Source organism: Maylandia zebra, linkage group LG14 (assembly GCF_041146795.1).
Source record: "Maylandia zebra isolate NMK-2024a linkage group LG14, Mzebra_GT3a, whole genome shotgun sequence".
Classification (NCBI taxonomy): domain Eukaryota; kingdom Metazoa; phylum Chordata; class Actinopteri; order Cichliformes; family Cichlidae; genus Maylandia; species Maylandia zebra.
Genome location: NC_135180.1, coordinates 7167359 through 7183671, shown reverse-complemented (window position 1 = coordinate 7183671; position 16313 = coordinate 7167359). Strand labels below are relative to the sequence as shown.

Below are 16313 nucleotides of genomic sequence, written 5' to 3'. Positions count from 1 at the left end.
GTCTACAGTGTGGCGCATGCTTATAGCTATCAATAAATAGTGAAATAGCGCAGTTTCTCGTGTCTTTGACCATGAAATTTCGCGTATCTGTTTCCTGTTTTACGGGACCTGAAGTACTCACAAACGACCACGACAGCCCGCCGCCAGTAGAGGCGGTAACGTGAAACCAGGACAGATTTTCTGTAGCGAAGAAGGTGCTCTCCTGCTTTCTGAACATTTCCGTTTGCTAACCAACAGTTCACAGAGCCACCACCATGGAGGAGGCAAAAAACAAAGAGAATAAGCAGCTCGAAAAGACTGATGAGAAGGACAAGGACAAGGAGAAGGCCCAGCAACCCTCGGGGAAGGATAAAGAGAAGAAAGAGGAGCAAGAATTGGTACATTTTGGCCTTTTGCTCATTCATTGAAATGTAATCGAGCCAGACGTGTTAATTTGCCTTAGTCACTGTCGCTTTGACAACATGGTCGAGCAGGCCAAAAGTTAGTGGGATTTAAGATAGTCTACCGAGCTTCAATTTACTGGACTGCAATTAATAAGCATATGAAATGTCACCAGTCTGACTTATTAGTACGTTGTGGGCCTTTAAAATGCTGCTAATAACCTCCGTTAGGTAATTTTAGCCTAGCCTACATCAGCCGGTATGCTAGCGTTAGCTTGCTACTTGTTATGTCCGCTGTCTTTGCTGGCATTAATGTAGCTCTGCTAGCATGTTCGGCTAGTACTGGAAGACGTACTGTATGACACAGCAGCTAACGTGAAGTCACAGAAACTCACGCAGCAAAATCCCATCTATTCTGCAATATCATATCTGAGAACTAATTAGATTGACTTTACATTTTACAGTTAGTGGAAAGCTAAGTGAAATCCAGTGCAAACGTGGACAGGCGAATTCTTATTCCGAATATTCAGCATCTTTATTTAGATAAGTTTGTGCAAACAAACAGAATTTGACTCTACTTAAATTTGCTTTCTTCATAGTTATAATGTACATACTACATGCTATTGGGTTTAACAAAAGTGTACAAATTAAAAATGCTGAAAAAATATATATAACTCGCAATTAAAGTATAGTATTATTAGTAAACCATATGTTACAGTAGCTTTAAAAGGCATACATTCATTGTTAGACAAATTCAGTAGACACATAATCATTATTATAAAGTAGAAAACCACATTCCTGTTCATATTTAAGCAATGCCTGGTGGTATGTAAATAGTAATACATACCTGCGCCACTGATGGGCTTGAATATTTATAAGATTTTATTAAGATTTAACAGAAAGAAATGTCATCTTGAGTTCTGCTTGGAAATCTGAATACAGGACTTTGAATTCAAGTATCTTGAATTCAGTGGAAGAAATCCCAACATTTTGGGATTTCCGAACTGAATGATTGAGCTTGCACCAAAACAAGCGGTTTATATAATACTCACTGACTGGCAACAGTTGACACTTATTAAGCAAATGTATTGTGTTGATATGCAACATCGGCAGTATTGAGAGGTCTTAAGGAGTCATGTTTTTTATTTTTACGGATTTGATTTATGACATTCTTATGTTGTCCTCATATTATTTCAGTCAGAAGAAGACAAGCAATTACAAGAGGATTTGGAGATGATGGTGGAGAGACTGAGTGTGAGTATTCACATTTCTCCAACTTCTTTGTGTGTTGAGGTATGAAACAAATTCCTACAAAGTAAAAATATTTTTGGGTTGTTGTTTTTTTTCACATTTGCAGGAGGAAAACACAGCACTGTATCGTCCTGCATTAGAAGAACTGCGCAGACAGATTCGTTCCTCAACCACCTCCATGACCTCAGTACCTAAACCCCTGAAATTCCTGCGCCCACACTATGGCAAGCTCAAAGAAATCTATGAGGGCATGGCCCCTGGAGAGAACAAGGTGAGACTCTTGGCCAGAAAATGGACTGAATTTAGTATGAATAGATTCCCAAGAGAGTGTGTGTGTGTATGTATTTATACTTTTATATTTATATATATATATATATATATATATATATATAAAAATAAATGTGATGTGAGAGGAAGAAGGTTGACGCATTGCACGAGACCATTAAGAATTTTTAATGATATGTATGACAGTCCCCAAGGGGCAATTAAGATGCCTCCAATTTTGCAGTTGGTCTAATGTCCGTCACTAGTCACCAGGTCTCTCAATTCCCGTTGCAGTGCCACCTCCAAGATCTTATCCATATTGCATTCAGTAAACACAGTCTGAGTACTCACAGCCCTGCCGATCATGTCCGCCAGCCTTATGGGATTTTGAACAGCTGTAGCCGGTTCTTGTTCTTTGATAAGCCAGGTCCAAGCCAGCTCCAATCACACAGAACTTCCGAATTGGTAGATGTCGTTCAATGTCCTCCATCGAGAGTGTCACCAGACACACGACGCAACGTCCATCGAGTATCCGGCAGTAAATGTCGCCGCAGGACAATCGGGCTCTCCCAAGCCCCGGCTTCTCGGCAAGACTATACAAAAGACACGAGAAGCCAAGCAGGAAAGACAAGGAAGAGAGAGTGAGAAGGAGAAAAAGCAACGGCCTCCGTCAAGAGCCAAGAAAGAAAGGTGGTAGAGTGGTTAGCATGAGGGTTACAAGTTCAGCCTCCGCTGGGGCTTTTTGGATGACCTTTACTTGTTCTCACTGTACCTGTGTGGGTTTCCTCCGTGTTGTCCAGCTTCCTCCCACAGTTCAAAGACATGCATGACGGGTTATTTGGCCATGAATGTGAGGTAGACAAAGTACTTGGAAGTGTATAGAAATTAGGGCTGAACGATTATGGAAAATAATCTAATTGCGATTTTTTGCCCCAATATTGCGATTGCGATGCGATATGCGATTATTTTTTAAGGTCTTTGTCTTCTGTATTATTAAACAAAGACAAGCAATACATCATATAGTATGGCCAATACTATATTACATTAATTTTAAACTGTTCTTTCCTGGAAGACAGACCTCTGTTATGATGACATGAGGTGATGCATGAATTGATGACTGACATTTTTATTTAACTTCTTCAATCACAACAGTATATTTGAACATACACAATAGTTTATTTTTAGCTTACAAACATCTGAGCATAAAGTGCTGACAAGGAACCCTGGTGTAAACATTAAAATGAAAGTCAGTACAATGTGCAGATTGCAGAAATATACATAAAAAAAAAAAATCAGTGGCTTTACCACACTCAGTTTTTCGACATCTGTGAACTACTAGACAGTCATTCAATTAAAAAATAATATTAAATAAATAAAACTAATAAATAAAAAATACACACATCTTACTGATCTCTGCAGTCAGTAACATTACACATAAAGTGCAAACATAATAGCAATTGTATAAACACACACACAAACACGCCTTTAAAGTTTAAAGGCGTGAAATTGCGGCCTCAGGAGGATGCAGCCCATGAATTTGGACATGTCCAGAGTATAATCGCAGCCTTTGCGGTTAGAAAATTGCACTTGATCATGTCGCGATATTATCGCAAATGTGATATATCGTTCAGCCCTAATAGAAATGCTGTATGAATGTGTGATTAAAATGGAACTGTTAGTTAAAAGTGCTCAATTACATTGTGGGTCATTTGAAAAATATCCAACATTAGTATTGGGTTTAAACAGTGTGTGTTCATGTTTGTTGTTGCAGCGCTTCTGTGCTGATGTTGTATCAGTGCTCGCTATGACCATGAGCGGTGAGAGGGAGTGTTTGAAGTACCGCCTAGTGGGCTCCCAGGAAGAGCTGGCTTCCTGGGGACATGAATACGTCAGGTAAGACATGTTACAGTGGAGTGCTGCGAATGCCACAAGTTTTCTGCTGAGTAAAGGGCCCCGCTTTGGAATGATCTAACTGAGGAGTTCAGGTTTACATGTTTAGACATGTTGAAGTTTTCATAAAGGACTCTTAATTGGCTCTCTGTTCACTAAGGTTTTTTGGTTTGCTTACAGTGAGAGGAACAGCTGCTGTCAGCTCTAGAAATATACTTTCAGTTCACCCTGGTGTTCTTCAGCATAGTACTGCCTCTTTGCTGTCCACTATGTGTCAGTCAGAGATGAGCAGCCACAGCTCCACATATCTTTCACAATAATGTGCTTTTACTGTTCAACATTGACATTTTTTAACAGTAGAATTTGCAGCAGCTCTGTAGCTCCACTTTTTCACTGTCTCACTTTCTAGTAATTGAGAATGTTCCATGTAACCATCTGATTGCTAATGAAACTGAAACTTGTCACTTATTTGGAACTTTTTGAAAAGTGCAAAAGTCAGTACTAACCACTTCCCAAATTATTAGTTACTGATTTCTTTGGATTAGTGGTTGAGGTCTAATTAGTTGCATTTTAAGTTTGGTGTCTGCACCAAAAGTCTGATTTGATACTGAAAGGAATTCATACAAAAGCTTGACAGATATTGTGTTTTTCCTTCTGATGAATAAGTGGAAAACATTTTTATTTTCCTTTGCCTCATTTTTTGGTGAGTCTGTTTGGAGTCACTATTCTGTCTGTCTTTCAGACACCTTGCGGGTGAGGTGGCTAAAGAGTGGCAGGAGGTAGAGGAGAATGATAAGACCCAGCAGGAAACGCTTTTGAAACTAGTGAAGGAGATTGTGCCCTACAACATGGCCCACAATGCTGAGCACGAGGCATGTGACCTGCTGATGGAGATTGAGAGGCTGGACATGCTGGAGGACTATATTGATGAAAACGCATACGGCAAAGTCTGCCTCTACCTCACCAGGTGTGTTTGAGCTATTCTACACAAACCTTGTTTAGTTTAGCATGTTGTATAGTATAAATATGAATTAGTGATTTTTCACTGGAATATGAGCATCTCTTAACTTTGTGCTTCACTTCTTCAGCTGTGTGAGTTACGTTCCTGAGCCAGAGAACTCGGCACTGCTGAGATGTGCCTTGAACATCTTCAGGAAGTTCAACTGTTATCCAGAAGCCCTGCGCCTGGCCCTGATGCTCAATGATGTGGAGCTTGTCGAAAACATCTTCACATCCTGCAAAGACATGTGAGAACTTTAAAGTTCTGCCTTTAACTTTAAAGACCCAACATGATCATGTTGGTTCTCACAGGTGCAAAACTTACTGACACAATTTCTGAGTGTGCATATATATTTAACTCTATAAAGGTATATCAAAGTAATTTAGTCAGATATTAGTGGATAACGTGCATTAAACACAAACTCCTTGTAATTTTATTGTTTTATCCAGAGTCATCCAGAAACAGATGGCATTCATGTTGGGTCGTCATGGCATGTTCCTGGAGCTTAATGAGGATGTAGAGGACTATGAAGACCTGACTGAGATCATGTCAAATGTGCAGCTCAACAGCAACTTCTTGGCCCTGGCTAGAGAGGTAGGACAGGAGGTTATAAAGAAATGTATTTTAAGGTTTAAGAAATATATTGAGAATTGTTCAATAAGGGGTGGCATGGTGGTTAGCACTGTTGCCTCACAGGAAGAAGAGCCTGAGTTCAATTCCACCATCAGGCCAGGGTCTTTCTGTGTGGAGTTTGAATGCTCTCCCCGTGTTTGCATACTCCCTGGGTACTCCAGCTTTATTTATAGTGGGGTTAACTCTGAATTGCCCTAGGTGTGAATGTGAGTGCGAATGGTTGTCTGTCTTTATGTGTTAGTCCTAAAACAGCTGGGATACACTCTGGCTCATAAGGTTGCATATACAGCTGTGGTCAGATGTTTGGAAACTGTGGGGAAAATAATTTTTTGATCACCTGGTGAATTTGTAAGCTTGCTCAGGTAGAAAGAAATGAACAATCTAGTATAGTTATGGTACTTTCATTTTAAAGGAGAGCGACAGCAAAAATGCCATTAAGTGAAATAAGTATTTGATCCCCAAGCAAGACATGACCTGTTGGCATTTACAGTGGCAATTTCTTGTAGTTGGTCTCCAGGTTTGCACATATCTCAGGAGGGAATTTGGCCCACTCCTCTTCAAGTTTCTTGTTTTCTTGACGAGCTTGTTAGTGAGCTTGTGTAGTTTTGGGCTGATCCACCACCTTTCTTCTGGTAAAACTCACCCATGAGGCAAGATCTTACGTGGAGCTCCAGACTGATGGTGATTGACAGTCTTTTTTTTTTTCCATACCTGAATAATCGCTCAAACAGTTGTCACCTTCTTACCAAACTTGTTGCTGATGGTCTAGTAGTCCATTCCAGCCTGTTGCATGTCTACAATCTTGTTCCTGACATCCTTTGACAGCTTTTTGTTCTTGCCAATGGTGGTGGAGAGGCTGGAATGAAAGAAATAGATTCTGTGCTCAAGTGTGCTTTGTAGCAATAAAAGATAGATTGACTGTAATCTGTGTACCACATAGAAACACAGCTGATCTGTGAGACCCAGAATTCTGGTTGGATGGAGAGGATGAAATGCCTATATCACTCAGACATGCAGATCAATTTATAACTTCAATGTAATGTGTTTTTGCTGGATTTTTTTTTTGTTCATATTCAGTCTCTCTCCATTAGAATGAAACTGTCATAAAAATTCGATGAATGAATGAATTAAAAAAAAAAAATCACCCCAAAAAATAAATTCACCTTGTGAAGCCAGTAATTTTTCTTTAAATCAATAAACATGCATGCTGTCATTCCACCCTGGAAAAACAGTTTGACGCAAAGTTCAAAATTATGAGTGACGTTCATCCTTATTATGAGTGACGGTAACTTCTGATCAAACTGTACAAATAAAACTTAAATGGCAACAAAAAGCTGCAATTTACAAGTCAAACATTGAGTGTTTTGATTGCCCAGTTTTCACATCATGACAGCTTATTTAGATCCATCCTATCATGTAACAACTTGTCGCCTGCGTTGCACAACACTTCAGTTATTAATAACAACTTTGAGGAAATGTTTTTCAAAGGTTTAGAAACAACGGTATGTAATGTGATGATATGGTCAGCTAGAGCTGGGCGATATATCGAGTTTTAAAAAAATATCGATATATTTTTATACGAGATATAAGATGTGACAATATCTTTTATATCGATATAGTCTATGTTACGTTAAAGCTATACTTGTGGAGCCGCAAGTTTGCCTCTCTTTCGTCCACTTTTGTCTTTACGCAACGTTACTCGGCCTCGCCCCTCCTTCACTGAATACAACTCCCCCTCCTCCCCCATCGCTTCACCTGCAGGAAGCGACAAGACGGACACGGCAAATCTCCGTTAATGAGTTACTGCGCATCGACCCGTGCGTGGGGCTGGACGCCGTCAACGTGTTAGCTAGCTAACCACGCTAACGAGCTAACCACGCTAACGCCATGCAGCCCAGAGGCGCTGCACAGCCTAAAATCCTTTCATTTTCTCAAAAGTTGACAGCGCGCCTTATGTATGAATTCTGGTTGTGCTTGATGGCTCCGAACCGATTTTATGTGGTACACAGCGCTCAGCAATCTGTCAAAAAATGTTTTAGTACGACTTTGGTAAGCTACGGAGCTGCACCGCTTGATGGACTGTCAGAGCATTACGGCTACCGAGGAGCCTCGCGGAGTGATACGTACTGTGCTTCAACGTAATATTACCCTACTGTGTATAAGGACCATAAATGGCACCTGTTAAGAGACGTGGTTACGAAGAGGATTTCAAACTCAATGCTGTCAGTCACAGAGTAGAAGTTGGGAACAGAGCAGCTGTGAAATCTGTCTTTGTTATTGTGCTCAGCGTCTTTTAGTTTACATTTTGACTGCACAATTGTGAGCTTTTTGTTATGCACAAAAACAACATTGTTTTCTTTTATTTATGGAGCATTATTATTTAATAAATGCTCATAATTTATTTTTGAGTAAATTTTATGTACATCTATGCTCTATGTTAATAAAAGTGCCTGTGTGACATCTGGGACACAGCTTTGACTAAGAACTCTCTTTTTGTTCTTACTTTATGGCTTTAAAAAAAAAAAAAATCAAGATGTATATCTTATATCGCCATCTAGGTAAAAAATATCGAGATATGAATTTTGGGTCATATCGCCCAGCCCTATGGTCAGCAACATCTAAACTTCCAGTATCCAAACCTTTTTGTGCCCAGTTTTTGATATCAAAATTCAGGTACCCAGAAAGGCCCCAATGTACCACCCTCCACATTAAAACTGTTTGTCTATACTATGTGGAATCAGTTATACAAACAGGAAACACAAGGTTTTTTGTAGAAAGGTTGTTGCTGAAGATTTAATTGAGATGAACTGTAGATAAATGTAATGCCAAAATTGTAAAAAGAGGATAAGAGGCAGAATAAATTTCCTCTGGAGTAGGTGACAAATAGATGGTGAAAGCACTGAATGAAAAGCCTAAAATGACTCTCATCACTGGCACTTTATGAATAATGGTCTATGATTCATAAAGGGAGATGGAGGATTATACCCTAAGCACAGCTTCACTCTCTAATGACTCAGTCCTTTTTACTTTTATTAATAACAAACTTGTCTTGTCTTCCCCAGTTGGATATCATGGAGCCCAAAGTACCAGATGACATCTACAAAACACACCTGGAAAACAACAGTGAGTACATGTGAAAAGGTTTACTGTTTCTATTCTGTTAGGTGGCATATCAATTTGAAGACTGATATACTCATTTTCATTCTTTAAAAAGAATGGAAAAATAAGAAGGTAACAAATAGGGCTGGGCCATATCATACCGTTCATGGTAATACCGGTATAATGTTGGGCAACAATAAGAAAATGAAATATCGCGATAGAATATGGGTAAAACGCGCATGCGCAGTGCCTTTGTTTTCATACGCACATGGCGGAAAAAGCATGGCGGCGACAGAGAATGAGAAGGACGAAAGCGGATTGTTGAATGAAACGCATGAACCAGAATTGGTTTGTAAAAATGCTGCAACTTCAGTGGTGTGGAACTGGTTTAGCTTTCGTCTATCAGATGCACATCAAAGCACTATTTTTGGTAGAGCATGCTAGCGGGCCGCCGTTATTACCTTGTTTTTTGGAAAATACGGCACACTTAAAATCAATCCTTTGATTTTTCTGAAAGCTGACAGTGCCCCTTATAATCCGGTGTGCCTTATGTATGAATTCTGGTTGTGTTTACTGACCTTGAAATGATTTTATGTCGTACACGGCGCTGGAAAATCTGTCAAATGCTTTAGTATGACTTTGCTAAGCTACGAACCCGCACCGCTTGATGGATTGTCAGAGCATTACGGCTATCGTAGGGAGGAGCCTCGCGGAGTGATACGTACTGTGCTTCAACATAATATTACCGTATTGTGTGTGTGTGTATAACCTCTTTTTAAGTTTTGTGGATATTATACATGGTTATGCTGAGGATATGTCGGCCAATTTCCACTGGAAATGCCTTTTGGTTAAACTGTCAGCGAGGAATTTGCATTTGCACTCTTGAATTTTTATATAACTTTATTGTACATAAAAAAACAGCTGCTTGTTTAAGTGAAAATACATAGATGTTTGTTTGGTTTTTTTGCACTAATAAAGTTGTGGAGTTGTAAAGTATTTTGTCTAGTGTCAATTATATCGTCAGTTATATCGTTATCGCAAATTTTCAAATGTATATCGTGATAAATATTTTTGGTCATATCGCCCTGCTCTAGTAACAAATCTTCTGACATAAAAACTATATGACCCTTCAGTGATGAACTTCAGAATTTAAGTGGAAGGATCTATACTTGCAGAGTGATGACAGTACAGTAACAGGACCAGCCCTTGGCTTTTTGGCTTACAAGACAAGATTAAATTTTAAACCCCTTTTCCCCTAATACTGAGTTGGCAACTCAGCTTGACTTGACTTAATTCGACTCAGTTTTTAGGGTTTTCCACCAGGTACCTTTTTTTTTTTTTTTTTTTTTTTTTAGTAGCTCTTCACCTTGGGTTCCAAGCTGAGTTGAGCCGAAAAAACTCCAATCATAGGAGTGACGTCACTGGATGACTCACAAGAGTGACTACTTCACAAAAATCTCCATCAGAGCTGAAGTGGACCAGACAGAAAGCTGGATCCTCTTCTTTTTGAATGCAAAAGTGCTTCTCTCTCTCTCTCTGTTGCTCTCTTTGTATCTCTATATCTCTCTCTATCTGTCACTCTTGGCTCACTTTAAGAGGCCGGTGTTTGGTTCTTTAAATCCATTCACATCATTAAAGACAAAATGAGGTAGTTTGATACGATCTGTGTTTTGTGATTTACTGTTAAGTTGAGCTAAATGTACCCACGCTCCATCACCTTTGTGCTGTATGTGGCAGGGTTTGGAGGCAGTGGCTCCCAAGTGGACTCGGCCCGGATGAACTTGGCTTCTTCTTTTGTGAACGGCTTTGTGAATGCAGCCTTTGGACAAGATAAACTCCTCACAGATGATGGCAACAAGTGGCTGTACAAGAACAAGGACCACGGTATGAGAAAACACACGTAGCACACACAGCATATAAAGGTGGAGGGCTTCTGTGGCTATACTGGGTACTTTTCAATCTCACAATCATATATCTGTGAGCATTTCTGGCAGTCTTCAGCACATTTTATTTGCCGCTGTCTTCAGGCATGTTGAGCGCTGCAGCTTCCTTGGGTATGATCCTGCTGTGGGATGTAGATGGTGGTCTGACGCAGATTGACAAATACCTCTACTCTTCTGAAGACTACATCAAGGTATAGTTTGGATATATTTGAGAGGACACGTCAAACTTTTCCTTATATACAGATCAGTGTCCTGTTTTGACATTTGTAATGCATCTGTAGCACTGTTTTTATAGCAAGGCAGTTATATAAAGAACTCACTCTTCACTGACTTGGTTTTAACAATTAACTCTGTGAACAACATAAGTGATCCTCAGGCTTATTGTGAATTGGGAGAGGTATAAAGTGAAACTTTTTGGGGGTTTTTTGTTTGTTTTTTTCCTCATGCATCATCCTTGTCTGTGCAGTCTGGTGCCCTTCTGGCCTGTGGCATTGTAAACTCAGGTGTAAGGAATGAGTGTGATCCAGCTCTTGCCCTGCTGTCTGACTACGTCCTCCACAATAGTAACATCATGAGGATAGGAGCCATCTTTGGGTGAGGAGAATGCTTGTAGAAACCATCCATAGAGATATCTTGTCTTATATTCTTTGAATGTTAAGTAATCACATTATGTCCTGCTCCTTTTCTTCTTTTTTTCAGACTGGGTCTTGCTTATGCTGGCTCCAACAGAGAAGATGTCCTGTCTCTCCTTCTCCCTGTCATGGGAGACTCTAAATCCAGCATGGAGGTATGTCTTCACATTTTCTATATAGCTCCCTATTCTTAAGGAGGATCAGATTAGTATCATTTCTGTGTGTCTTAAATCCTCAGGTGGTTGGTGTGACGGCGCTGGCATGTGGTATGATCGCAGTAGGAACTTGTAATGGTGATGTGACCTCCACCATTGTCCAGACCATCATGGAGAAGAACGAACAGGAGTTGAAGGACACATATGCTCGCTGGCTGCCTTTGGGCTTGGGACTCAACCACCTGGGTATGCATTTGCGGAGAACACAGGAAAATAAAATGCACAATTCCTCAAAGTTTGACAACTTTTTCTGAATCATTTTGTGCTGAATAAAATCTTCTTATTGTAGTGGATAATTTCTTTCCTCCTGGTCAGCTGCTCTAACTGCTGTCATTTCATTGGCTTTAGGGAAAGGAGAGGCAATTGAGACGACTCTGGCAGCTCTGCAGGTTGTCCCTGAACCTTTCCGCAGTTTTGCCAATACGCTAGTGGATATTTGTGCATATGCAGGTTAGTCTTTTAGGCTTACCACACACCTACTGCAGACCTATGTACTGTGTTAGTTATATTTCACTGCTATAATTTCCTCCTCTTCTGTCCAGGATCTGGTAATGTGCTAAAGGTGCAACAGCTTCTCCACATCTGCAGTGAGCATTATGAAGCCAAGGAGAAGGAAAAAGAGGAGGACAAAGATAAGAAGGACAAGAAGGACAAAGACAAGAAGGAGACTGCTGCTGACATGGGCTCCCACCAAGTAAGGACAGACTTGTAGTCCTTATAATCATACATCAGTTCTTTTTATTTATCTGTTTTCCTAGATGGGTGGAAGGGGAATAAAACCTTGAATACTTTGTTTACTCCGTCAGGGTGTGGCTGTTCTTGGTATTGCCCTTATTGCCATGGGAGAGGAGATTGGCTCAGAGATGGCACTACGAACATTTGGACACCTGGTCAGTTACACTACTTTACTGGCAGTGAATCTTTTCAGTTTCATTGCTGAATGCTTTGTTACCTTATCTCACCATCTCTGTGAGAAAAATTCATGTTTTCTCAAAAATGAAGTCTGCACTGACTTCTGTTCTGCATTTGATTCTTCTCACTCACATCACTCCTTTTATCCTGATTCTTGTTCTTATTCTTAAAGAGTTCCTTTCTGTCATTTGTATACAAGGGTGCAACAGCCTAAGTAGGCAATTCATATATTTAGAAACACAGTTTTTGTTCCTGTATATTCCTGATTTATGCTGTCATGAACTTTCATTTTCTTTCTTTGCATTTTATCAGCTGCGTTACGGTGAGCCCACCCTGAGGCGAGCGGTGCCCCTGGCCCTTGCGCTCATTTCTGTGTCTAACCCGCGTCTGAACATCTTGGACACCCTCAGCAAGTTTTCCCATGATGCTGACCCCGAGGTCTCCCACAACTCCATCTTTGCCATGGGCATGGTGGGCAGTGGTAAGTTTAGGAACAATATGAAATCATGAAAACTAACAATGGTTGCCATTATACAGTACTGTGCTAAACTATTGAGCCGCCCCTCATTTCTTGATATTTCGCTTCCAAAGAAACTTGTAATATTTTTAAATGATCTTGAGCAATAGTTCTCCAGCTTTCTGAAGAGTTTTCTTTGGCCATTGGCTGCTTTTTCACTCATTTTCTGTTCAGGCCTTGTACCTGACCATTTTCAGAGGAATGTTATTTTAATAACACCAATCCTAAATCTGATCCTAAATATTATCATCCTTAAATAATTTCTGGAAACTGGACAAGTGAAAGATAGTTTAAAAGCCTGCTATTTTTTGTTCTATCTACGGCAAATGAATAGTATCTGAAAATCATGTCCTTAACAAATAAGGGGAAAAAATCAGCAAAGAATTGATAGAGGAGCTGAGAGATACATCTGGCACCTCCACTTACTACGTCATCTGTGTCATTAGAAATGATCTCAGTGGAAGAGTAGCTATCAAAAAGCCTTTCTTAAGGGAAGAGAACAAGGAGAAAAGGCTGAGATATGCCAAATAACACAAGACCTGGACTTAAAAGTGGCAACAGGTCTGATCGAGGGATGAATCTAAATTTGAAGGTTTTGGTTCAAATTGTTAATGTGTACAGAAGAGGGCAGGAGAGAGGTACAGCTGTGAATATCCACAACCACCTATGAAACACAGTGGAGGCTCTGTCATGGTTGCTTCATTTCAGCCAGTGCTGATGGAGATATTGTCAAAATTGATGTAATTATGAACACTGAAAAGTACTGTCAGGTTTTTATCCACCATGCAATACCGACTACAAAGCATTTGATTGGAAACAGCATACATTTTCAGCATGACAATGATGCAAATCACACTGCTGATGCAGTAGCGGCATATCTGGATAGAAAAACACACTGTTAGTCATGGACTGGCCTCCCCAGAGCCTTAAAGAAGCCTGGAGAACATTTCCTGAGGACTACTTAAAGAAATTACAGAAAACTGCCTTGCCCTCAGCCTGCTTTGTTGTGCATTTTATTTTCATTTTACAATGAGACTCCTTTTACAAAATAAGCATCTTTTTGCATTAAGTAAGACTTGAAATTACTGACTGTCAAATTAGTCACCAAAAACCCAGTTTTGAAATGTTTACTGAGATCATAGATCAATTTAGAACTAGGATCTCTTCCTGTGCTGGCTATTTGTAAACAATGCTGCTGTGTCCAAGGGATTTTCCTAGTAGCTAATTTCCTAGTCAATTCAGTTATAAGTAGAATAATAAACTGGTCCAAAATGAACAAAAATACAGAAAGCAGTTAAAATTGAGTGCAGTTGAATTCATGCATTCAATTCATGGGATATCAAATATTTTCTTTTCAAGCCTTTCACCATATTATTCATAACAAACTTGTATTGTAAATCCAGCTAAAACGTGTGGCTCAATCTTTAACTACACTGCTACATCGTCATGTAGCAGTTAAAGATGTCCCAGCTTCCATAGAATGGTTCATTATCTTGCTCAGTACTGCAGAACCATGCTAATTGGTTAAGACGCTAATGTGCCAGCTATCCGAAAAACTAACTGGACTAAAGTTTCTCACTAAAATTTTCACAGAATGCTTGAAGGTATATGTTACTTAGTTGGCATTTTCAATGCCTCCTCGACTGAGAGTGCCACCGGTGTCAATGCCCTTTACAAGTTTAACAGCTCTTAATTTTTTCCATTTCCTCAGGCACAAATAATGCCCGACTGGCAGCCATGCTGCGGCAGCTGGCCCAATATCACGCCAAAGATCCCAATAATCTCTTCATGGTCCGACTGGCTCAGGTGTGTGGCAAAACAAAAGGAACCCTGTACAAGACTCAAATTAACTTTTGGAAAAGTGTGTGAGTGCATGTGTGTTTGTGTGTACGTGCACGCCTTGCGTGTGTGTGTTAGAGTAATTATTGACTTTTTGCTGTGTTTGCCTCTGCAGGGTCTGACTCACCTGGGCAAAGGCACACTCACACTCTGTCCCTACCATAGCGACAGGCAGCTGATGAGTCAGGTTGCCGTGGCGGGACTGCTCACTGTGCTCGTCTCCTTCCTCGACGTCAAGAACAGTGAGTTAATTTTCTCCCACTCAGCTGCACACATCCATTATTAGTCAGTAATTTGAAAGTTTTTTTTGAACCGAGAGTCTCCTGTGCTAACATCCCCTCGTGTCTTGTGTGCATTACAGTAATCCTGGGAAAATCTCACTACATTCTCTATGGCCTGGTAGCAGCCATGCAGCCACGTATGTTGGTCACATTCGATGAGGAACTCCGACCGCTGCCTGTGTCTGTTAGAGTTGGACAGGTAAAGCCTGGGATAACTTATTTGAGACAATTAAAGTCTGCAGAGCTTATTGACTCTCTTTTCTCCCTAACACAAAGCACCACAGATAAAGTTTCAAACTGTGTTCAGAGAAAGATGAGATTACCTATCCTACTAACCCATGTAATTAATTCCCTCCTGAACAGGTTCTGCTGTCTTTTTTTTTTCTCTGAGAGTTGCTGAAAGCAAGAAGAACTTTAACAGCTCTTTTCTTCAGAGAAAATTTTTTTTTTTAAGAATAGAAGCGTGGTGGAGAATGGTATGTAATTTAATAGCCAAAAAATGGACATGGTTGTTTAACACAATTTTCTCTGACCTGTCTACAGGCTGTGGATGTTGTGGGCCAGGCAGGTAAGCCTAAGGCCATCACAGGTTTCCAGACTCACACCACGCCAGTGTTGCTGGCTCATGGAGAAAGGGCAGAGCTGGCCACAGAGGAGTACCTGCCCGTCACGCCCATACTGGAGGGCTTTGTCATCCTCCGCAAGAACCCTAACTATGAAACCTAGACTGCACCCATCCTCACTGGCCTTTTCTCGTGTTTCTAAGGGTAGCCCTCCATGGCTCTTGGCAGTTGTTATAATTAGTTGTTCATTGCATGGCTGGAAAAGGGCTAGACAGGCCTGGCTTTCTTCATCTGTCGTCTGCAGCCCAGCTCTAGCAATCATTAAAAATGGATGGATAGGGTCTGGTTAATTGGACTGGTATGACACAGGGAGGGCATACTGGGACCTCATCCTCTCTACATAAAGATGGTTTCCTCATTGCTCCAATTTTGATCCATCTCTCCCACATGTACTGAACCAGCTGTTTGACTGACCTGAGGCCAGTTTATAAAGTGGGACCTGTTCAACATCAGCAAATGAATGACTAAAATCCTGCAAAATCCTCATCACATGTGTTTCCCCTGCCAACTGTTAAATTCATTTTAATAAAAGCATTTAAAAGTGTGTATTCAGCATCACGATTTTCTTTTTGGTTTTTGTTACAGTACTGTACAAGGTTGAATCAGTAATAAAAACGTCGACCAGTTTGTGGAAATGCTGTGACTGTGTTTTTTTTCTTTTTCTTTCATTAAGAAGCAAAATGTTTTATTTCTCTTGCTAAACCTATTCAATAATAATAATAATAATAATGGATTGCATTTATATAGCGCTTTTCGAGAACCTCAAAGCGCTGTACAATTCCACTATTCATTCACTCTCACACACTGGTGGAGGCAAGCTACAGTTGTAGCCAC

The 16313-nt window shown here is 40.3% G+C and overlaps 1 protein-coding gene across 1 annotated transcript; it reads left to right on the top strand.

The window, feature by feature from the left end:
- The first annotated feature begins 186 nt into the window (after nucleotides 1–186).
- psmd2 (proteasome 26S subunit ubiquitin receptor, non-ATPase 2) lies at nucleotides 187–16114 on the top strand. The gene is made up of 21 exons (XM_004562829.6): nucleotides 187–377; nucleotides 1578–1634; nucleotides 1738–1902; nucleotides 3667–3788; nucleotides 4528–4752; nucleotides 4874–5032; nucleotides 5235–5379; nucleotides 8481–8541; nucleotides 10255–10401; nucleotides 10545–10651; nucleotides 10927–11054; nucleotides 11160–11247; nucleotides 11331–11493; nucleotides 11656–11757; nucleotides 11850–12001; nucleotides 12114–12197; nucleotides 12532–12700; nucleotides 14448–14542; nucleotides 14691–14817; nucleotides 14937–15055; nucleotides 15400–16114. The coding sequence occupies exons 1-21, from the start codon at nucleotides 255–257 to the stop codon at nucleotides 15580–15582; spliced, it is 2721 nt and encodes a 906-aa protein (XP_004562886.1). The 5' UTR covers nucleotides 187–254; the 3' UTR covers nucleotides 15583–16114.
- The last annotated feature ends 199 nt before the right edge of the window (nucleotides 16115–16313 follow it).

Excerpts from the sequence above, each read along its gene's own strand:
- psmd2 (XM_004562829.6), top strand. The coding sequence starts at position 255 with ATGGAGGAGGCAAAAAACAAAGAGAATAAGCAGCTCGAAAAGACTGAT. Across the intron at positions 1,635-1,737 it reads TGATGGTGGAGAGACTGAGT|GAGGAAAACACAGCACTGTA; the intron begins GTGAGTATTCAC and ends TCACATTTGCAG. Across the intron at positions 14,543-14,690 it reads TCATGGTCCGACTGGCTCAG|GGTCTGACTCACCTGGGCAA; the intron begins GTGTGTGGCAAA and ends TTGCCTCTGCAG.